At 35.8% G+C, this 24,596-nt stretch overlaps 1 protein-coding gene across 1 annotated transcript in view; it reads right to left on the bottom strand.

Annotated features, from left to right (window-relative positions):
• si:ch211-257p13.3 (kinesin-like protein KIFC3) overlaps positions 1-24,596 on the bottom strand; it is a 42,435-nt gene that overhangs the window by 16,102 nt on the left and 1,737 nt on the right. The window contains exons 5-9 of the mRNA XM_056475424.1: positions 19,339-19,591; positions 6,587-6,759; positions 3,487-3,552; positions 3,222-3,359; positions 185-382 (exon numbers count right to left, since the gene is read on the bottom strand). Coding sequence (XP_056331399.1) covers positions 185-382; positions 3,222-3,359; positions 3,487-3,552; positions 6,587-6,759; positions 19,339-19,591 — 828 coding nt within the window. The remainder of the gene's footprint in view (positions 1-184; positions 383-3,221; positions 3,360-3,486; positions 3,553-6,586; positions 6,760-19,338; positions 19,592-24,596) is intronic.

Raw genomic sequence — 24,596 nt, 5'->3', positions numbered from 1 at the left:
CTTTTGTAGATGTAAACTCACTAGCCAATTACTGTGCAATATTTTATCCTTTGCACTGTTAGGATTGCTCTAATTTCACTGTACTCAATTACTCATAATACAGTGACAATAAAGAATCTTGAATCTTTACAGAGAATGTAAAATATTGTTGCTAAAACTTAGTTTTGAGTTGCATTTTTCTTACTTTAACCACAGGCTCCTTGTTGCGTTCTTTGTCCAACTGAAGCTGCAGCTCTCTCACTCTTTCCTCTCGTCTCCTGATATCTTCTGCCCTCGTCCACTCGCTCTGCTCTCTCTGGTGCTCCAGACGGGACATCTGCTCTGCCCGCTGCTGCAATGAACTCTCCAGCTGCAGAACACGACTGCGCAGGTTCTCATTTTCCTACAAGGTGCAGTAGCAAAGTCATAATTTGGTGTACTAATAGCTGGGCTCACGACGCAACACGTTCACACACATTTTGAGAGTTGAAGAATTCGATTTGCTGTACAGTAAATGAGGCAACATGAAAACAACATGTTTAAGGCATGTCCATTTACAAGTTCGACACACAATCTTAGAGCCAGTTGTGGTAATCCATTAAACCATGTGTGCTGTTGGGGATGTTTTTATGGGGTGATTTTAAGTCCTAATTTGGCCACAACTTTCACTAGGTTTCAGCAAATAGAAGGATTCATTCATTCATTCATTTTCTTTTCGGCTTAGTCCTTTTATTAATTAGGGATCGCCACAGCGAAATAAACCGCCAACTTATCCAGCATATGTTTTACGCAACGAATGCCCTTCCAGCTGCAACCCATCACTGGAAAACACCCATACACATTCATACACTACGGACAATAGCTAACACAATTCACCTATATCACAAGTCTTTGGACTGTTTGGGAAACCGGAGCACCTGGAGGAAACCAACGCGAACACAGGGAGAACATGCAAACTGAAATGCCAACTGACCCAGTCAGGGCTCGAACCAGCAACTTTCTTTCTGTGAGGCAACAGCGCTACCCTCTGTGCATCGCCCAAATGGAATGATTTTTAGTGACAAGTTTTGTTTTGACATATTTTGGGAAAATACAAAAAATCAGCAATACACTCTGGGCAAATGTACTGCCCTTTCGTTATGTTCATGGTTGTTTTTTTGCCCCATTGACTTCCATTACAATGATTGATTGCAAAGCCATGATAAAATATAATCATGCATTCTTGACTGTTTCAGGATTTCCCTGTTGGGAAGAGGTAAAATTTGTAATTTTACCTGTTAATTATCAGATGTAGTGCAAAAACAAAGCTCAGTTTCTGCCTTCTATGTGGTGAATAGTGTGAAAGAGAGAGAGAGAGAGACCTTTGCACATATATCTTGATATGTCTGAGAAAATCAAAATAAGCAGCTGTATTTATGCACACACACTCTATTGACCTTATTCTACAATGTGAAAGTGCGCTCGTTTTTGCGATTGTTTTAGGACTTTCGATTCTATGGGAAAAATGACAAGTGACAAGTGTTTGCATGACTATACATAAAAAGTAGAGAATAATATAATAAGAAAATATCAGTTTGCAACATAAAGCAGCATTATGAGCTGTTTTTAACCTCTAAAAATGAATGGACGTGAATGAGACCGGTAGTTTCGAGCCAAAAAATTTCAAATGGCTGCGCCCGCTCATACACAGAGAATAAGGTGAATAATCTGCTGTTTTACTCCATAGAACTCCATATAAAAGCCTCACATTTTTTTTGCACAAGCCTATCTAAATGGCTAATGCTACCAACTGATGATCAACAGTGGTGTAAAGTAACAATTTACAAATACTCAAACCACTGTAATTGAGTAGTTTTTCTCAGGAATTGTAATTTACTTAGTAGTTTTATAAATATCTACTTTTACTTTACCTTGAGTACATTTTTAGTGCAGTATTGGTATTTTTACTCCACTACTTTCCTTCAACCTGCAGCCACTACTTTATTTATTTTTTGTTTATGGGATTAGAAACATCAGTCCTGTGATTCCACAGTTAATTGCAATCAAATCGCACATAGATGGTAAATCGCATCATACTGAACTACATCAAGACATGAGTGATTTATAATTGCAGCAAACTGTTTGGAAGCATTAAAATGTCCAAGAAGATGTCCGAAATCTTTACATGCATTGACCCAGAGATTGTTAAGATGCATGTCACTGATGAAAAGATGACGGATGTTTACTGTGTGATGACCAAAATGGCCTTAAACACCCAGTAGGCACAAGACGTCAACATGACATCAGATTGACATTGTACCACAACGTCGTGGGGACATTGCATTTTGTTTGGAAATAAAAAAATGGGTTGATGTCAGTACCCAATGTCAGGCGGACATCAATGTCCAACATCCAATCTAAAATCAACCAAATATCAACGTCTACTGTTACAGCTTGAAATTGTGTGCACGTTACCACTATGACGTCTATCAGATGTTGGTTTTTGGTTGCCATACCTGACAAATAAATGTCAGTATTTGACGTCAATATAACATTGGTTTAAGATGTTGACTCGACGTTGGATTTTTGGCACTTTCTAACACAACCTAAAATCAACCAAATATCAACATCATTTGCTGTCGTTATTGGACATCAAAACAGCATCGTCCAATGATACTGTTCAACGTTGTACAACGATACTGGCTAGACATTGAATTTTGGTCACCTGACATCACAATCTAAATCTAACCTAATATAATTGTCTTATGCACTACAGAATGTTACGTTTACACACATCCACAAATTACATGTAAATGCATCAGCATTTTACAGTGTAATACTACTCACTACTCTTGAGTAGTTTTAGAGGGGCTATTTTTTACTCATACTTTAAGTATATATTTACAACAGATACTTTTACTCTTCCTTCTCCCACTACATTTTTAGGCAAGTAATGGTTACTTGAGTATGATTTTTTTTGTACTCTTACCACCACTGATAATAAACAGTAAAATTACATATTTTACCTTAAGAGGAATAACCACCAGCAATAAAAAATGCATGATTACAGTATATGATGTCATGACTTTGCAATCAAACAATGTCCTTATCATGCAAGTCTATGGGGCACAAACAAAACAAAAGTGTAGTCAATTTAAACAGTACACAAGGGTTAAGAGCCAGTGTATATGGGACACAATGATGAGGTGTAATAAACACGTCATCACATTTACAATATATGCTTGCATTAGAGCTAGTCTCACCTTGATGAGCACTGAGCTGGACTGGGATGGAATGACTGAGAGCTGCTGCAGAAGACCCTGCGTTACTGTGAGGCTGTGTTTTAAACTCTCATTCTCTGCTGACAAGCAAAGCACTCGTTTCTCGGAGTCTGTTACTCCCTGGTGGAAAAAAATAAACATCACCAAAAAAGTTACAATTGACCTGGAAAAAAGCGTGTGATTGAATAACCCATATACGCTGAATCACGATTCAGTCTGGCCTGGTTTAAGCATTTTAAAAGCTTACCGACGCAGCTCTGAGTCTGGACAGCTCCTCTTCCCTTTCCTCAATGCAGCTCTTCAGCTCATCAATCTACAGGGAGAAAATCAATTCTGTCAGCTTAGCAAGTCTGGAAAGAAAAATGACTCAAGGGAAGGAATGAAATTGAGTGAACATTTCATCTGGAGAAAATGAAATGTGCAAACCAACAAATTATGCATAAAGATAAAAGGGTTTGAGCATTAATCGGGTGAGGAACCATATATATGTGAGCCTGGACCACAAAATCTGTCAAAAACTCATAAACAAGCTTTACGTTATATATGTTTTTTTTAATAAAGGACAATTTTCAGATCATTTTTAGCATATTAAGAACATCTCTGTTAAATTCAAATTCAAATTGTATTTGTCACATACACAGTCATACACGGTATGATATGCAGTGAAATGTTCAACTACTTGTGACCTTAAAAATAATAACAACATATACAAAATAAATAATAATAACAATAATAATCAAAATTATGGAGAAATAGAAGTTATGCAATAGAAAATCAAATCTAGAATATTTAAAGACTTTAGTTTAAAGATTGTTAAAAAAAAAAAAAATAAAAATAATAATAATAATAATATATATATATATATATATATATATATATATATATATATATATATATATATATATATATATATATATATATATATATATATATATCATTTATAGTTAAAGACTTTCATTTAAAAACTTTACATTTGTCCAAATTAAGTTTTAATACAGGATCATAGAACTCATGGAAGACTATTCTAATGTTTATAGCCTTAAAGAGCCCCTATTATGGGTTTTTGAAAATGACCTTTCATGTAGTGTGTAACACAGCTCTAAGTGAAGTGAAATATCCAGCTAAGGCTTAAATCTGTAAGTGTACAGTGTTTAAAACTGTTGATTCATATATAAAAGAGTCGACTCATAGTGGTTTAAACGAGTTTTGATAACGAGTCATTAGGTGTTTCGCGGTGACGCGGCTACGAAACAGGGAGATTTGAAACCTGCGGCCCCGCCCACTAACATAGAAAAAAAGGTTAGACACACACTGTAACTTAGCAGATGCCGGTTGAATGAAGTCACGCTGTGCTCAGATGGATATTATTTAAAGTCTTTACCCAAAGATGAAACTGTGAAGAGTCAGTGGTTGAGGTTTATTTTTGCAAAAATGAAAAGACTACTGATTTAAGGGACTATGTCAGAACATGGATCCGTTTCTTCCTCCATTTCACAAGTGTAAGTACGTGTGATTAAAATTGTTGCCTCATTTTACTCTAGCTTGCAAATTATGTATTTAATTGTGTGTGTGTGTGTGTGTGTGTGTGTGTGTGTGTGTGTGTGTGTGTGTGTGTGTGTGTGTGTGTGTGTGCGTGTGTGTGTGTGTGTGTGTGTGTGTGTGTGTGTGTGTGAGAAAAAAGAGCAGGTAGAGTGTGATGGGCTAGGAGACTTGTGTTGATCTCCTCCCCAGTTCTTGGAGTTTTTGCTCGATAAAATATTTAGTCGTCTGTATTTTCAAGTCCATCGTCTGTATTTACATTCACCCACTGGCAGCCAAAATCCACGCCTTGAAGCGTGTATGCACTGTGACTACGTTTATATTGTTGATTAGCAGCTGGGCATTTCACTCTGTCTCGCGCTGAAGGCTGTCAGTGTTGACCAATCGCAGCAGGCTCTCATCGGTCCAATTAGCGCAGATTAGCTTCGCGCTAAGGAGGGGTTTGGGAACAAATGAATCGCTGAACGAATCATATGGAAGTTGCTGGGATAATTAGATAAAAATAAATGCAGATTATAAGTCCATGAAAGTGTTTTTTGAACTTGCATGCATATTAGACTGTTGTTGGAAACCCTTACAATCAAAATATGACCCTATTTCATGTATAATAGGGGCTCTTTAAATAGAATTCAAATATAATTTTTCGAACCGGCAACCTTCCGCATGAGAGTCAGTTGCTCTACCAAGGAGGCTAAAGACCATGGCCTCTAGCGTCTGTCGCTAGAGCACCTTTAGAGGTCAGAGGAGTGAGGTTTTACCTGCACAGCACTTACTAGCTGGCCTTCGTTACATAGCAAATTTATTGTGTATGGCCATATACCCAAAGCGCTTCACAATCATGAGGGGGGGTCTCTCCACACCACCACCAGTGTGCAGCATCCACTTGGATGATGTGATGGCAGCCACAGGACAACAGCACTGTTGCGCTCACCACACACCAGCTATTGGTGGAGTGGAGAGATAGTGATAGGGCCATTTTAGTGGATGGGGTTGATTGGGAGGCCATGATGGTAAGGGCAGATGGAGAGAATTTGGCCAGGATACTGGGGCTACACCCCTACTCTTTACATGAAGTGCCATGGGATTTTTAATGACCACAAAGAGTCATGACTGAAAGATGGCACCCACTGAGAGTATAGTTTCCCCTTCACTATGGGGCATTAAGACTCACAAAGACCACAGGTTGAGCACCCCTACTGGGCTCTCTAACACCACTTCCAACAGCAGCCTAGTTTTCCCAGGTGGTCTCCCATCCAGATACTGGCCAGGCTCAGCCCTGCTTAGCTTCAGTGAGTGCCCGCAGGGTGATATGGCTGTGTACTTACACAATGTATGGCTTTTCACACAAATATTCACGGTGGTCCAGGGTTACACATGGTAATTTCATTGACATTGATTACAATATTTATATAATTTCAAATAAATAAATAAATCTATATTTTTTTAATTCATAAAAAAGTAATTAAGAATCCCCAATAACAGTCCAGGGATTTTACAGATGAGTATAACCCCTATAAAGGGTTAAAGTAATAGTTCACCCAAAAATGAAAATGTCTTATTTTGCCTTTAAAAAATAATAATAAAAACAACAAATAAATAAAAAAGAAGAGCAAATGATGACTGCATTCTCTATAATACTTGTTTCAGGAACCCAGAATGCTTTGAGTATTATTGATAAGGAACAAAATGAGGAAACTGAACAAGTCAGTGGATTAGTGATCATACATGCATTGAGTTTAATGAGTGGATGAATGATTGTACTCAGTAATTGAATGAGTAGAGAGAAAGTGTAGGGTAGCGCTTGGCACCTGCTGCTGGAAGGCCTGTACTTTAGTGTGTCGATCTTGTTCTCTCTGCTCGAGCTGGGAATGAAGCGAGCGCAGTTCTCCTCTCAGCTGACTTTTCTCTCCCTGCAGTCCGCAGAGAGACTGAACCAGCTTATGCAGGCCAACCGGAGACACTGCAGGAAGCACGCAGTCACCTACACACACATCAACAACATTTAGTGTGGAGTATAAACTGAACTTTAGTTAACAGCATTTGTTTAATTAGACTATATTTGCATTTCATTTATCGTTCTGAAATATAAATGCTAAAAAATGACTGTCTGGATATCTCAGTTGCTGCATTATCAAAATATTCTGCCTCTCAATTAGTCATAAATAAAATCAGCTGGACCAAGTGAACAGTTTGAGATATCAAAACACATTGACAAATGAATAGCTAAAGGAAATACAATTTGGGCGGTGCGGTGGAGCAGTGGGTAGCGCTGTTGCCTCACATAAAGAAGGTCGCTGGTTCGAGCCCTGACTGGATTAGTTGCCATTTCTCTTGGAGTTTGCACGTACTCCCTGTTTTCGCGTGGGTTTCCTCTGGGTGCTCCGGTTTCCCCCACAAGTCCAAAGACATGCACTACAGGTGAATTGGGTAAATTGTCCGTAGTGTATGTGTGTGAATGAAAGTGTATGGGTGTTTCCCAGTGATGGGTTGCAGCTGAAAGGGTTCCACTGTGTAAAACATATGCTGGACAAGTTGGCAGTTCATTCCGCTGAGGCGATCCCAGATTAATAATGGGACTAAGCCGAAAAGAAAATGAATGAATGAATAAATTAATGAAATACAATGTGATGATAGGAGTCAGAAAATTATACTGTTGTTAAGTTTGAATGATACTTTAGTATGAATTCAGGTTTCAATGACAAAACGTCCCAGTTGACCCGAATTCACCCTACATTAAATAGATAAACAAAGAATTGAAAGTTCATACTAACTTTGAAGAACTGATAATAGTAATAGTATTAATAGTAAACATGTACTCTGAATGCAACACTGTAAAAAATCTTGCTGCCTTATTTTTTTTTGTGTTGAATCATATTAACTTTTCATATCAACTTAAATTAACTAAACTAAACACAATATTAAGATAAACATTGTATAACTTAAAAAAACGTTGAAACCTGATTAACTTGTTAAAATAAGTCCAAACAACATAAACACATTTATTGTCTTGACTTTTTGTCTTATAATGTCTTACAGTGTGTATTTTTTACATTTTTTACATTAAGTCAGTTTGAATATATCAAAAATTTTAAAATAAAAACTTCAACTGAATGATCACATCAACAAAAGTGTTACAAGTAAACAAAAATAGCAACAGTTAAATAAAAACGTGTAAATTAATGTTAAATATTTATACATGTTTAATATTATTTGCTAAAAATATATTTTTTCCCCAAGTTAATTACTTACTATTGCTTTAAATTGACATCTTATTGATAAACTGCAGATAGTCATTTAATTTATTTTAACATTCAATTCAATTCAATTCACCTTTATTTGTATAGCGCTTTTACAATGTAGATTGTGGCAAAGCCGCTTCCCATTAAAGATCATGGTAAATTGAAAGAGTGTAGTTTATTTTTCAAAGTTTATGTTCAGTTTAGCTCAGTTCAGTGTGGTTTAATAATCACTACTGAGGGTTCAAACAATGAAGAGCAAATCCATCGATGCACAGCAAATCCATTGATGCACATCTGGTTACTGAACTGGTATGTTAATTTCTGTTGATGTCTGTTAGGTCACACTTTATTTTGATGGTCCGTTTGTTGAAGTTAAGTTACATTGTATCTACATGTTAACTAATTCTCATTAGATTATAAGTAGGCTGTTAGGTTGGGGTTAGGATTAGTGTAAATTGACATGTAATTGTAAAGTTACTTATAGTCAGTTAAATGTTTGTTTAGCAGCAGCGGTATCAACAGATATTAAGCAGACAGTCTACTAATACCCAAATGGACCATCAAAATAAAGTGTTACCGTCTGTTATATTATGCATGTTATTTTCAAAATGATAGTTCACTTAGATCACCTATCCATTTTATTAACAGCAACACTAATAAAATACTTTTTAAAATGTCAACTGTATTAAATCAAGGAAAAACTGGATACTTTGTCCATTCTTTAGGAAAAATCTCCAAATTCGCCAATGTCTCAAACTGTGTTCAAGATCAATGTGCAGAGTTTCAATATAATTCCAATCAGAACTCATCAGATTCATTTGCATTATTTTTAAGGTGTTGCACTTTTTTTATTTCTCATAATGAAAGCTCTATTAACAGCTTCAGAACCAGCTTTGCTCCATCTCAAGACTCTGAAAGAACTCAAGACTCAAGCTCTGAACTCAAACACCCAGGCAACGTGCCTGGCAGCTAAACTGCTCTGCAACATTTTATTTAGATTCCCATCATTAATTATTGATATGTCGAGTCAGAGATGCTGTCTTTTCCTGTGCCGTACACTAATTACTGAGGCAGGCGCTTTCCGATCTGCTCCATCAGTCTCTTAGGGGGAGCGAGGGGATTGCTGGGATGGATGAATGGAGCCTTGCTCACGGGGACGCCACAGGAAACGTGATGTGGAACAAACGTGATGGAGAAACGGGTCCAAATGCAAAGAAAAGAAAAACTATCAAAATTTGTAACAGCTTTCTGTGATATCTGATTGATATTCATGGGGAAATACAATCATTTTTTCCAGCTTAGTCCCTTTATTAATCTGGAGTCGCCACAGTGGAATGAACCACCAAATTATCCAGCATATGTTTTACGCAGTGGATGCCCTTCGAGCTGGAACCCATCACTGGGAAACATCCATACACACTCATTCACACATACAAACTACGGACAATTAAGCTTACCCATTTAACCTATAGGACATGTCTTTGGACTCCACACATAACTGCCAACTGACCCAGCCGAGGCTCGAACCAGTGACCTTCTTGCTGTGAGGTGATCGTGCTATCTACTGCGCCACTGCATCGCCCATGGGGAAATAATTGTCAGCAAACAAACGTAACTGAGAACCAGTATCCTAGCTGTGCAACTGTTTGGTCACCGCACACTTCTTAATTATTTTTATTGTGTAAAGATGATTTGAATGCTTTTAATGATGGAAATACTATTTCCAGGTCCAAGCCTCATTTAAATTGAGAAAACTCAATAGTCATTTATGACCACTGATTAGTCCTCTCATACTTTAAAGCAAATCTTAAAAACAAATCATGGTGTAAACTACAGTCTCTGGACTTGCTGCATCCCGGCACCAATATTTAAAGGTCCCATACAGTGCATCCGAAAAGTATTCATAGTGCTTCCAAAATTAATTTATTTCCTCCAAATTCTCCACACAATACCCCATAATGACAATGTGAATAAAAGATTTTTTGAAACTGTTGCAAATTTATGAAAAACCTGAAAAATCACATGTACATAAGTACTCACAGCCTTTGACGTGACGCTCTAAATCAGCTCAGGTACATTCTGTTTCCACTGATCACTCTTGAGATGTTTCAGCAGCTTAATTGGAGTTCACCTGTGGTAAATTCAGTTGATTGGACATGATTTGAAAAGGCATACATCTGTCTATATAAAGGTCCCAGGGTTGACAGTGCATGTTAAAGCACAAACCAAGCATGAAGACAAAGGAATTGTCTGTAGACCTCTGAGACAGGATTGTCTCGAGGCACAAGGCTGGGGAAGGTTAGAGAAACATTTCTGCTGCTCTGAATGTTCCGATGAGCACAGTGGCCTCTATCATCCGTAAGTGGAAGATGTTTGGAACCACCAGGACTCTTCCTAGACCTGCCTGGCCATCTATGCTGAGTGATCGGAGGAGAAGGGCCTTAGTCAGGGAGGTGATCAATAACCCGATGGTCACTCTGTCTGAGCTCCAGCGTTCTTCTGTGGAGAGAGGAGAACCTTACAGAAGGACAACCATCTGTGCAGCAATCCAACAATCAGGTCTGTATGGTAGAGTGGCCAGACTGAAGCCACTCCCCAGCACCGCTCATCATCTCACTAATAACATCCCTACAGTGAAGCATGGTGGTGGCAACATCATGCCGTGGGGATGTTTTTCAGCAGCAGGAACTGGAAGACTAGTCAGGATAGAGGGAAAGATAAATGCAGCATTGTACAGAGACATCCTGAATGAAAACCTGCTTCAGAGTGCTCTTGACCTCAGACTGGGGCAACGGTTCATCTTCCGGCATGACAGTGACCCAAAGCACACCGCCAAAATATCAATGGAGTGGCTTCACAACAATTCAGTGAATGTCTTTGAGTGGCCAAGCCAGAGCCCAGACCTATATCCTATTGAACATCTCTGGAGAGATCTGAAAAAGGCAGTACACCGTCGCTTCCCATCCAACCTGATAGAGCTTGAGAGGTACTGCAAAGAAGAATGGGCAAAAAGTCCCAAAGACAGGTGTGCCAAGCTTGTGGCATCATATTCAAAAAGACTCGAGGTTGTAATTGCTGCCAAAGGTGCATCAACAAAATATTGAGCAAAGGCTGTGAATACTTATGTAGATGTGATTTTTCAGGTTTTTTATTTTTAATAAACTTGCAACAATTTCAAAAAATCTTTTTTCACATTGTCATTATGGGGTATTGTGTGTACATTGTTGAGGAAATAAATGAATTTAATCCATTTTGGAATAAGGCTGTAACATAAAAAAATGTGGAAAAAGTGAAGTGCTATGGATACAGAGCGTAGCTGAATAAGAATTCAGTACATGGTAATGGCATACCATGTGCCTCAAACACCATCCCGGTTAAAAACACCAATTAAGGTGAAAAACAGGCCTATCAGGACAAAACACGGGGGATTATTAAGATGCCTCCCCCAGGCTGCATTTGATTGGCCACAATGTTTTCTAATGAAATTACAACAATGATCATTTCCAACCCCCCTGGAACAGTTCTGATACTATCAGAATCTTGCACGGCTGTCAGGCAATCAGATTTGAAAACCAGAAAGAATTAAATTTAAAAATACAACAGTTATTTGTTATGTGCTTCACTTAAAAACGTAAATGATTCGCATTCAAGTTATACATCAACATTGCTTTACTTGATATTGTAAATGATGTGTGGGGGTAAAGGTAATCACTTATTTGTTGCATGCATTGTAGATTCAGTTTTTAGTTAGCGAGCTGAACATTTGCCCCAAAACTATCAATGCTTCAAACTGTGGTGCACGTGAGGCTGAGCACTGCTAGTACTTGTAAGCGCACTTGCATTTGTAAGAGGGGCAGCTCTCACAATGTTTTATTCATCTCTGAGAGCCGCACAGAACAAGCCAAGTCCTGTAGGCATGTGCCAGCCGAGCAGACGGATATTTTTATGTCTCAGGATCAACAAACGCATGTCATTTAGCCATCTGATCCTCTGATTAACATGTATTTCAGTTAGCTAATGGATGAATGTTCATTTCAGGAGACATGTGGGTGTCATGAGGGTACATGTTTTCAAAATAATATCTGTGTGTCTGTCTATCTATCTATCAAGCTTAAGAGGTAGCTTTGGACTTGTTAGAATTTGAATTTATTAAATGGGATAGCCCCTTGAGATGAACCATCTCATTTTCGAGAGGGTCCCTAAGAAGTACAGTTGAAGTCAGAATTATTAAACCGCCTGAATTATTAGCCCCGTTTTTTTTTTCAATTTCTGTTTAACAGAGATTTTTTCAACACATTAAAAACACATATGATTTATAAACATAATAGTTTTAATAACTAATTTCTAGTAACTGTTTTCTTTTATCTTTGCCTTGATGACAGTAAATAATATTTGACTAGATATTTTTCAAGACACTTCTATACAGCTTAAAGTGACATTTAAAGGCTTAACTAGGTTAGTTAGGTTAACTAGGGGGGTTAGGGTAATTAGGCAAGTTATTGTATAACGATTGTTTGTTCTGTAGACTATCGAAAGAAATATAGCTTAAAGGGGCTGATAATTTTGACCTTAAAATGGTTTTTAAAAAATAAAAAACTGCTTTTATTCAAGCCTAAATAAAACAAACAAGACTTTCTCCAGAAGAAAAAATATTATCAGACATACTGTGAAAATTTCATTGCTCTGTTAAACATCATTTGGGAAATATTTGGGAAAAAAAAATTCAAAGGGGTTTAATAATTCTGATTCCACATCATAACAAACATACAGCTAAACAAAACAAACAAACATGCAGCACACTTCACTTGAAACACTTCCCACAGTCTAAAGCCTAAGCAAACAAAAACATATAATCAAAAGTACAAACAATTTGATATTCAAATAAATAATAATTTGGTCCTGAACAGACCAAATGTCTTAATTGATCTAAAGAAAGACGGGAACTTAAGTTGAAGCAAACCAAGAGATTCATATAATATACAATGATGGGTTCTATGCAGACATCTTAAAACAAACCTACATAATGAGTTGAAGACAGTATTTAAAGGTTTTAAATTAATATCAGATGTATTGTTATCTGTAATAGCAGAAAATATGACCACATTACCACTCTTTTAAGGCACCTCCATTGGCTGCCCGTCTAATTCAGAATTGATTTTAAAGTTATTTTACTGATGTATAAATCCCTTCATAATCTAGCCCCATCTCTCAAAGTTGTTGCACTTTCACACTCCCATGAGAACTCTTAAATCAAGTGATCAAAATCTTCTTTTAGATCCTCAGTCCAGACTGAAATGTAGAGGGGACAGAGCTTTTTCTGTGGTGGGTCCTCGGTTATGGAACACCTTGCCCCTTGAGATTAGAATGGCTCCATCACTATTTATTTTTAAATCACTCTTTAAAACATACCTTTTTAGCTTGGCCTTTTAATATTATTTTAATAGTCCTTTCTACTGCTAGGGGAGAGCGGGGCACAAAGTAACACTTTTTGGTTTTGGTCAAACAATGAACAAAGTAATTTTTTTTTTACCAACAAAACACAAGCCTCCCCTACAAATGAGCTCTGAAATTCTGATCGCCGGACCTATGGTTTCTGTGCAGTACTGCCAAAAGTGCCAGTAGTAAAAATGTTACTATTTACCTGCGGGGCAAGTTGTAACAGACAGGGGGTTGGTTGTAAAACATGCTTACAAAGGCAGATTTCACACAGTTAATTTAATTTCTGTTTACTTTAAATAGGAGCTAGATTTCCTCAGTAACTGGCTCATTTCTTTTTTATTCTACATAGCACAGTATGTTTATGTAGTTATTTGTTTATTGGATAAACACATTTTAATCTATTTGCATTATTATTCATTTATCCATTATTATAAAATGCATTTATTAACATTATTAGCAATAAAATATTTTTTTCTATTAAAACAATATTTAAAATTAAAAAACATTTTTATTTAAAAAGTTCTCAACATTACACTCAAAATTCAAAAAATTATTTTGTTTGTTTAATTGATGTCCAACAGTATATGGCCTAATTCTAACACCATGTTACAACTAACCCCACTGTCATATTTTCCTCAAAACTGGCTAGCAGTCACTGTGTGTTTCTTACATCTTTGACAATGGTTTCATCTTTTAGCCTAGAAGGCGGTGATCACAATAATTTACGATTTTACATACATACTTTCACAGATTTTTTAAAAATAAAAATATATCGAGTGTAATAAAAAATACTTTTATGCTGCAAAAATGGTTTCTCCTGTGTTTCCAACACAATCTCACGGCAATTCGTAACCTTTTGATTTAGTGGCTAATTCGTACGAATTCATACGATCTAATTCATACAATTTAGTACAATTTGCTTATCCCCCAAAGACGGTTGGGTTTAGGGGTGGGGTTAGTAGCCATGCCTCCTTTTTAAAATCGTACAATTTCGTACGACTGAACTCGTACGAAGTCGCCACTCAACTGACCAAACGTAAAAAACGTACGTTTTCTCGTGATATCAGGCTGGTGTTTCTCATTCAAATTTTGCAGAAATTTTTTCATAATTGGCAGGAAGACGTCTGCTGACACTGTGGTGAAAACCTCGGAAGCATGCCATAGTTAACCCTGAGCAAATACCTTCAAACTCTGTGTTACATTTAACCCCGCGTTACTTTGTGCCCCGCGCTTCCCTACATTTTTACATTTTTTTCAGTCGTTTCTCTAGTCTTATTTCTATAATAAATGAACTTGAACTTGAAATAATATCAGCATAATCAATAATAGGAAAAATTAATTGAGAAAATAAGTCATTTTCCTACACTGAAAAAAAATGATGTCTGCAAAATTGTTGCAAACTATTTATTCGTGTTGAATTTAAGCAAACAAATTCAATTTAGGAATGTTCAACTTAATTTGTTGGTTTAAATTCAGCTTAAATAAACTGTTTACAATTACTTAACTTAAAATCATTTAGTAAATCCAAGGAATCATCTTTAAATAATTTTTTTCAGTGTACTTGTAATGAAAAACAGTTAATAGAATGATAAAGAGAACCTCGGAGAGGTTTAAAGGACAATTCCGTATCGAGCCAAAGATCTAGATATTTGAATTCTTGTTAGCAAAATAATAAAAGATGTTAGCTACATGTTAAGTCATACTATCATAGCATATTACCAATCATACTGAAGCAATTTATTTGAAAATCTTAACCACTTCTACTACAGTATCTTCTATCTATTACATGTATCTGTCTGTCTGATTTACAGCATGACATTTAATTGAAGCGTACATTTTTAATTTCAAGCTTTTCAAGCTACTTTGTATCCAAATTAGAACAACTTTAAACTTTACACAATCTATCTTTAAATAAAATATTCAGGTCAGGATTTCTGAAGTCAGTTAAATAATAATAGACATTTTACCAATCCCTGATTATTTTTAGGAGGAATCTTAAAACCATGAAATAGACTTGAATCCCCTTGCCCCCTTTCAAGTCACAGCTGAGGATAATTGCTATTGAAGGGTTTGTAATTATGCACAATGTGAATGCTACTGCAGAGAAAATGACTGCAGAAAGATGGCTGACTCAAACACAACTGCATCAGAACATTATGCAACACTTCGCAGATCTTTTAGTCCTGCAAAACTTACAGTAGGACAACTTGACTTGACTAATCAGTATGCAAAGAACAGTGTGAATGCTGACATGCTCCAATATACAATATAACACCTTTATTTCCCCTTGCCTTGATTAATATAGTAGTCATAACGATGACATAATGAATAGTAATAGAAGCAAGCATGAAAGTCCTGTCCTGAAAACCTAATCTTTAATGGACCATAAGCAGATTGTGTGAAAATGTACAAATATGACTATACAAATTCTTACAAAATACCCTTTCACACCAAAAATGAAGTATAAAACTGTAAAAACTATGAAGTATAATCAATTCCAGTTAATATATAAATGGCAGTTTTGTGTCCTCATTGAAGTAAACATTTAAAATCAGTCAATCCCATTCACCATCACTTAGCGTTGACAGCTTTCAAAAGACAAACAAGAATAGTGCATATGTTAATGGGATTGACTGATTTTAAATGATTACTTCAATGAGGACTGATGCCAGACACAAAACTGCCATTTAGATGAACCGTAATGGAGCCATCACAGACCTCTTTTAAAACACCTTGGAGCTTAATATAGCGCAGTAAATCCTGAAGGCAGAATCATGTGCATCCACTGCACTACAAAGCCAAGTACATAACATTGAATTACTGCAGGAGACGTGCACTTTTAACCCACATCTTGGCTAAAAGTGAGTCTGCTTGACAGTTGAGTAACAGTTGAAAGGGGAACACCTGCTGATGTCTGACGAGAAACAGACCGCCAGACAGTCCAGATGCCCTCCGCAGCTCTGAGGTCACTGACAGACACACTTTCTAAAACCATCAGTCTGCTATTTTTAGCCACTATTTCCCAGTGCTCTCATTAAATCTTAGGCTGTCCACGTGAGATAAAGTGGTCACTATGTCTGACGCAAAACTACAAAAACAAGAAATAACAGTATGTCCTAGAACCCTGCATTTGAGCCCGGGCCCGTCAGAGCACAACTTTTTATGCCCCTAGGGCCGGGCTTCAGGCCAATTTTCAAATCATAACTAGCACACAAATCAAGCTTTGGGCCTGCTTTAGAAACAACAGAAAAAGAAACACAAAAAGTTTAATGAGATCTAATGCATGCGGTCCGGAAGCGCCAGTGACACCAGATTTCCAGCCACGTGCAACGAAGAACATAAAGAGAAAAATTGCCAATGGTGAACTTAAAACTGAAAATCACTAGAGAAATGGCAAACTTCTGGTCAACTTTTCAAATAGTGACAACTTTAAATGATGAGCCAACGGGCTATGCACAATGCACAACTTGTAAGTTGAGTAAACTCACTGTGGACTACATACCGCTTGGATTTCAATGTCACTTAAACTAAAACTTTTTAAAAAACATTTCAAAAATCAAACAATAAAAACTCAAACATTTTCCTAAATTATTTGGATAAAAAACATCAACTTTCTATTAAACACAAATCTGGTCTATTTTAATGGCTGTAACGGTATTAGCTTTTTGGTGGAAAAAAAGACGGACTTGGGCCTAAAATTTTGATAAGTTGTTGGACAAGGGCAGGGCTACAGCTTGTGTGTCTCGGGCCAGGGCCAGGCTAGGGCTTAGATTTAAGGCCCATGCTGGGCTCTAGTATGTCCTAAGGACAGGATCTATGTACTACTAAAAAAAAACAACAACAAACAAAGAAAAAGTGTAAACATTTGTATGCATTATCTTAACCCATTTTATTGGAAACATGGCTATTGCAATTTCAAGAGTAAATCTGTAAGTAAATTTGTCTAAATACATTTATTGTATTAAGAATTTAAATTAATTACAGTACAGTAATGCCTCTATAATCACTACAATGTTTTCGCTCGCAGTTCATCGCCATCTCACAAGGTTATAATCACTGAACTGAATACTCTGCACTGCACGATTTGTTTCTTTACATCGCATTTACACTTTCTTTGTTATGAAGAGAGGATTAGTGAGCATGCAGAACCAAATTCTAAACATAAACTCGGGAATTTTATTGAGTGGATTCTACCATAAACACCTAATATGATAAATCAATTTATTCACCTGTATGTGGTTACATGGCCAAATGCTGCAAAAACATGTAAATACAAACCAATTGAGCTCTCTAGAACACAAAGCGCTTGGCAAATAATTTCTAATATCTAATATTCTGACTTCAACTGATGGTACTGGTAAACAATGTCATTAGCCTTTTACTTAACTACTTTATCAAATGGCAACAATGTGTTGCTAATATTATACAAAATATTTAGGTAGACATGCTTTGAATATCATACAAAGGCAGAGGAGATTATGATATATAAAGCCCTTTCAGTCAAGAAAGTTGATGGGACTGGTTACTTTTTTGTAATGGTTAGAAATATGGTCTTTGACTCATTGCAGTTTACATCAGATAGACATGTCAACGATGTCAATAATTTAATTACTGAAACTACCAGCCACTTCGCCTCATTGTCTACCTCAGTGTGTCATCATTGAGCCAAACGTTTATGGTTATATTTCCAGAAAAATGTGAAATTCTCTTCACAAGATTAACACACCAAAATCTATTGAACTTGGTGTTCATAAGACTGGCGTTATACCATTAACATTTTGACATATGGAATTTATGCATGCTTCTGTCATGCTTATGTCATTAATTGTCATTTGCTCTGTTAAACAAAGGTGACTTTGAGATGTCTCTGTTATGACAGCATAACCAAATACATCACAACCTGTCTTTGTCATGACAACTTGACATTACCAAGACAACAAAATGTGCCATAAATCTGTCATAACCATGTTAACATGATTGTCATGGGGCCACTATGACGTATGAATATTTTTCTGACCACTTTTTGGAACAAAATTAATTTCTAATTCCAATTTCTCAGTAAATGTGTCGAAATCTGTTCAGAATCATTAATATTTAATGGCATTTTAAAAGGCTCCTATTGTACCCCTTTTAAAAGATCCAGAATGTCTGTAAAGTTTCCACTCAAAATATGTATCAGATTATTTATTATACAATGCAGAATATGCCCATTTTAGGGACAGTGTACCTGTGTAAGGACAGTGTACCTGTTTTTGTAGCCAGTACCTTTAAGTGCAAATGAGCTGCTTCTCATCAGACTCCAAAACTGGTTTGTTTTAAACTTTCAAAACTTATTATTGAGGTACATCTGATCACAGAGAGTGGGAATAGATATTTTAATCCCAGTTTCTTTGCAAATCCTGTTCTGTGGACATGTTTATATGCTTTACTACTGAGACATATTAATATGTGCCTGTTAATCAATTCGGTGGGTGGGGAAACCACCATACATCATTTGGGCCTCAAAATCACTGAGATTTGGATCTAATTTATTGTCAGGAATTTTTCAAAAACACTTGTGTTTATATGACTCTAATATGAGAGTGGACACACTATACCTACACACAAGTCTGTCTAAGCAGCTTCCAAAATTTAATTTTGCATCATAGGTGCCCTTTAATGACAAATTAATTTTGTACCACTGTAGTTGAGTCTAATGATGTTGTTATAAAATTCATGTCATAATTACAGTATGTCAGTCTTATGAACACCCCCTTTAATTAAAGTGCTACCAATAAATATAAATAGACATAAAGTGACATCTAAAATGAAACTCATCGATATGGTCAGATTAAATCTCCACAATGAGCTTTAGTTATTTATTGATGTTCAAAAGATCTCACCTTCAGATTCAGGTGACGGGCTCTGCTGCTGAGCGAGGACTTCCTCCAGGCTGTTGATCACACTGTTCTTGTCTCGGAGACGCTGTCGGTAGGAGGCACGCAGGGCCTTCATCTTCCTCCGGTGCTGCGCTCGGTGTCTGCGCAGCTGCAGGCGGTACTGATCCGCCTGCTGCTGCAGCTGTTGCAGGTGCGAATACTGCTCCAGGAAGCTCAGGAGGTGTGACATCACAGACAGCAATGGAGACTCAGACACCTGCAAAATACATTTGAGATGTTACAAAATTAGAAAAAAAATTGAATTATAAAAACGTCTAACTGGATTACTAATCAGTTTCGAACTTCTCGTGTTGTCTAATTTCACATGGGTGAACTCCAAAATTATTTCACACTTGTCTACTACAAATGTGACGCTGGACCTCAAAACCAGTAATAAGGGTTACTTTTGAATAGATACAGTAAGTTTTTATTGTTTGTAAGGATAGTGCAATATTCACTTGAGACATGACTATTTGAATCTGGAATCTGATGGTGCAAAAAAATTATTGAGAAAAAAAAAACGTTTAAATTTGTCCAATTTAAGTTCTAAGCAATGCTTATTATTAATCAAAAATGAGGTTTTTATATATTTCAAGTAAGAAATTTACAAAATATATTAATCATTGATGAATATTCTAACGATTTCTTGGGACAACTATGGTTAATGATTAAAAATATTATATATTATATACATATTTTACCCCTTTTTCCAGATTTAAGATAAGTCTTTTGTGTCTCCAGAATGTGTCTGTAAAGTCTCAGCTCAAAAAACCCATCAGATTATTTGTTAGAATTTTCAGCTCTGAGCACCTTGTAGCTGTTATGTTGCCTGTGCCTTTAATGCAAATGAGCTGCTTCTCCCTGCCCAGCATTCGTGTGTGCCTGTCAGAGCATGTCTGCATCTTCATCATCAGATAAACAGCACAGTGACAGACATGAAGGAAGCAGATCTCACGTAACGTTTGTGAGAAACACTACAATAAGAACTTTACATGATTATTTGATGTATTTGTTGTGGAATTAATTCAAGCCTTTCTGCAACGACGAGTCACACACATTTAACTTTGCACTGGTTTTGCACAACAAATGTGACAGGATACATGATAATATCCACTGCTGTATGGATTACCGTTATGTTAATGTACAGAATAAACCTGATTTAACGTCCACAAACCGGGATTGAAGTGTCTTCTTTTATAATTGTGCTGATATGTGGCTGTGATGATGAATTACAGCAATTTTACTGTCGTTTTAAAAACGTTCAACTCACACATGCACAGACCCCATACATGCACACACATGGACTGGACACTGCAAAACACATCTAAATATATACATATTGTTTATGTCTCTTGTTCTACTTCAGAATTGTTTACTCCATCTCACACTTCTAATCGCCTGTTTTGCACTACTATTTATTTATCATCTTACATTTACATAGTATATCTTGTATATATCTCTCAATCTACCCCAGAACTGTTTACTTCACCTCATCCCTCTGATCCCCTATTTTTGCACAAATGTTTATCATCTACAATTATTTGTATGCTAACTTGTTGTTTAGTGTGATTTGTAATGAAAGAATATATTTACATATTTGCATGCATATGTATATAATCAGAGGCGCAAAAAGGGGGTATGCAGTATATGCGGCGCATAGGGGCGCCACACATGGGGGGGCGCCATTGTGTCAAAACTATTTTTGAAATTATCCTTACTAAAAGTTTCAAATAATCAAAATAAATAAATATTTTTTTTGTTTAAAATATTTATTTTGCGTTCGTTTTATACAAGTATATAATTGTATTTTATTAAATAAAGAAAATCATACTTCCCCTCCCCCTCTGTTGACCATTTGATTGATTCATTGCAGCTGGATAAAAAAATGTAAACTATATAAATGTAAAACCTATATAAATTATATATTATATTATATTCCCATATATATAAAAAAAATGGGTAATTTTACCGTTTATTTCCGGCAGCTGGGGTGCCAGAAAAAAAGTAAAATAATAGCCGTTAAATTACAGAAATATACCATAAAATAACGAATATTAAATTACAGAAATTTGCTTAAGTTAAAATTTTTGGTACATTTCTGTAATTTAATATCTGTTATTTTACGGTACATTTCTGTAATTTAAGGGCTATTATTTTACTCTTTTTCCGGCACCCCAGCTGCTGGAAATAAACCGTAAAATTACGGATTTTTTTTTACAGTGTATGTATCATATAGATACATCGGCCCCTTTGGTAATGTTTTTTGCTCAAAACTATTTTAATTTTAGTTACAAAAAAGTTTGGCGATAAAATAGAACATCTCAGGGCAGTTTGTCTTTGTTTATTTTTTTACACTAAACATTTAACAGTCTTTTTTTATTTAACTTTGTGAAAGGTGTAATAGCAGTTTCAGTCAATAATTCATGCAAAGACAAATCTTACACCTCTCACAGTAAGCATTTGAGAAGTGATTGCATGTTTAAGTTATGTTGCCCTTTAGGACTCACAGATCTATAATTTTGTTTTGACAAATGTCATACAAAAGCAAGGCATGTCAAGGTGCTATACTCATTTAGTGAGGAAAATGAAATCATTTGGGGTGGGATGAGATGTAATTCTTTGACTCATCACATGCTTAGTGTAATTATACTTTTACTACTTCATATATTTTAAGTTGTGTTTAGAACTTCTAAATGTATTTGTTTAAAGCATGTTAAGGAAGGGGGGGGGGGGGGGGGGCGCAAAACTTGAACCCGCATACCCCTCACTAAAATTGCAGTTGCGCCCCTGTATATAATGTACGTTGTATACGTGTACAGTGACAATAAAATTCTATTCTAAATTTGTAAAACTGATTCTTGATCACATCTGATGATGATTGTCGATCACAGCTAGCTGAACAGATCTTTTAATCCCAGTTGCTTTGTGAACGTTTTGTCTTATTGATATAATTATATGTATTTCTATGGAGACATGTTAATATGTGGCTGTCAATCAATTCGGTGGGCGGGGAAAACTGTACTCCCATGCCTCAAAATGGGAGGTATTTGGATGCTATTTTAACATCAGGGAATAAAAAAAAGAGACTTATTGTCTTTATATCACCCCAATATGACTGTGGACACACTATACCTACAAGCTTCCAAAAGATGATTTTCATCATAGGTGCCGTTCAATAAAAAATGTATAATTTTGACTCAAAATACTAAATAAAATGTATTTGTGGCTTTTACCAAAAATATATCTGCAACATGATTGGTTTTGTTGTCCTTGGTCACAATGTATGTTGTATGTGGTTTTGTTACATAATTATAAAATTGTCTTTGCACTAAAAATCTAAATCAAAATGTAGTTGGAAAAAAGGAAAGAATAAAATAGAAAAGAAAAGGCTGTGTCTCTGTGCAACTGTGCTTGGATGCACGTATGGTCACTGGAAGTTCAGGTCAGGATAAATATTCGACAAAAGTACTGAAAATGTTTGAAAGTGATGCAAAAATCCACGTTTTGATTAAATCTCAATATTTCTGATAGATCAGTGCTGCAATATTGAAGTGCTCATTCCAACTGCCAAGTTTTTAGATGAGATAAGAAATAAAGAAACCATATGAAAATTCTGAATGATGAATATGAGGCTATAAACTCCAGTTCTAAATGTTCATTAGGTTGTACTGCAGCGTTAGTAGCAACTGCTTTTACATCCAGACTCCTTTTAATGCATGAAAAATTAAATAAGGCATCTCTCTCATACTCTGGCCAAGGTCTAATAAGGTTCTTAAAAGTCTGACTTGGTTCATCTTTCATTACGAGTCTACATCTATTTTACTCAAAGTTACTTAAAGTTTTGTTCTATTTTAAGTTCAAATAAACACTCAGGCAGCATAGTGGCGCAGTGGGTAGCACAATCGCTTGACAGCAAGAATGTTGCTGGTTCGAGCCCCGGCTGGGTCAGTTGTCATTACTGTGTGGAGTTTACATATTCTCCCTGCGTTTGCGTGGGTTTCCTCTGGGTACTCCGGTCTCCCCCACAGTCCAAAAACATGTGGTATAGGTGAATCAGGTAAGCTAATTTGTCTGTAGTGTATGTGTGTGAATGAGTGTGTATGGACTTGGCGTTGGTTCATCACAGTGGTTCATTCTGCTGTGGCGACCCTAGATTAATAAAGAGACAGCTGATATATATATATATATATATATATATATATATATATATATATATATATATATATATATATATATATATATATATATATATATATATATACATATATATACATACATATATATATATATATATATATATATATATATATATATATATATATATATATATATATATATATATATATATTCATTCATTTTCTTTTCAGCTTAGTCCCTTTATTAATCCAAGGTCACCACAGCGGAATGAACCGCAAACTTTGTTTTATGCAGCGGATGCCCTTCCAGCTGCAACCCATGACTGGGTAACATCCATACATACTCATTCATACCCATAAACTACTGACAATTTAGCCTTTCCAATGCACCTGTACCACATGTCTTTGGACTGTGGGGGAAAACAAAGCACCCGGTGGAAACCCACACGAATGCAGGGAGAACATGCAACTCCACACAGAAACACCAACTGAACCAGCCGAGGCTCGAACCAGTGACCTTCTTGCTGTGAGGTGACAGCACTACCTACTGTGCCACTGCGTCGCCATATATATATATATATATATATATATATATATATATATATATATATATATATATATATATATATATATATATATATATATTTATATATATATATATATATATATATATATTTATATATATATATATATATATATATATATATATATATATTTATATATATATATATATATATATATATATATATATATATATATATATATATATATATATATATATATATATATATATATATATATATATATATATATTGTGTTGTGTTATATATATATAAGTGTTCAATAGAATTAAGAAACTTAAGGTTTGAAACCACTTAAGGGTGAGTAAATTTTCATTTTTGGATAAACTATTTCTTTAAGTAAAAAAGGGAGAAAAAAACAGGAATCAAAAAAAAATATTGCCTTGTTTTCAGAAAAATAAGTCAAAGTTAGATCAGTTTTTCATTAAAACAAACAAAATAATCCGCCACAATATTTCCTGCTAAGATTAAGGTACTGGACTAAAAACAAGACAAAGCCTCTCTT

This window comes from Danio aesculapii, chromosome 16, assembly GCF_903798145.1.
Source record: "Danio aesculapii chromosome 16, fDanAes4.1, whole genome shotgun sequence".
Lineage (NCBI taxonomy): Eukaryota > Metazoa > Chordata > Actinopteri > Cypriniformes > Danionidae > Danio > Danio aesculapii.
Note: the sequence above shows the minus strand (reverse complement) of the source record. Positions and strands in the feature narration are given on the sequence as shown.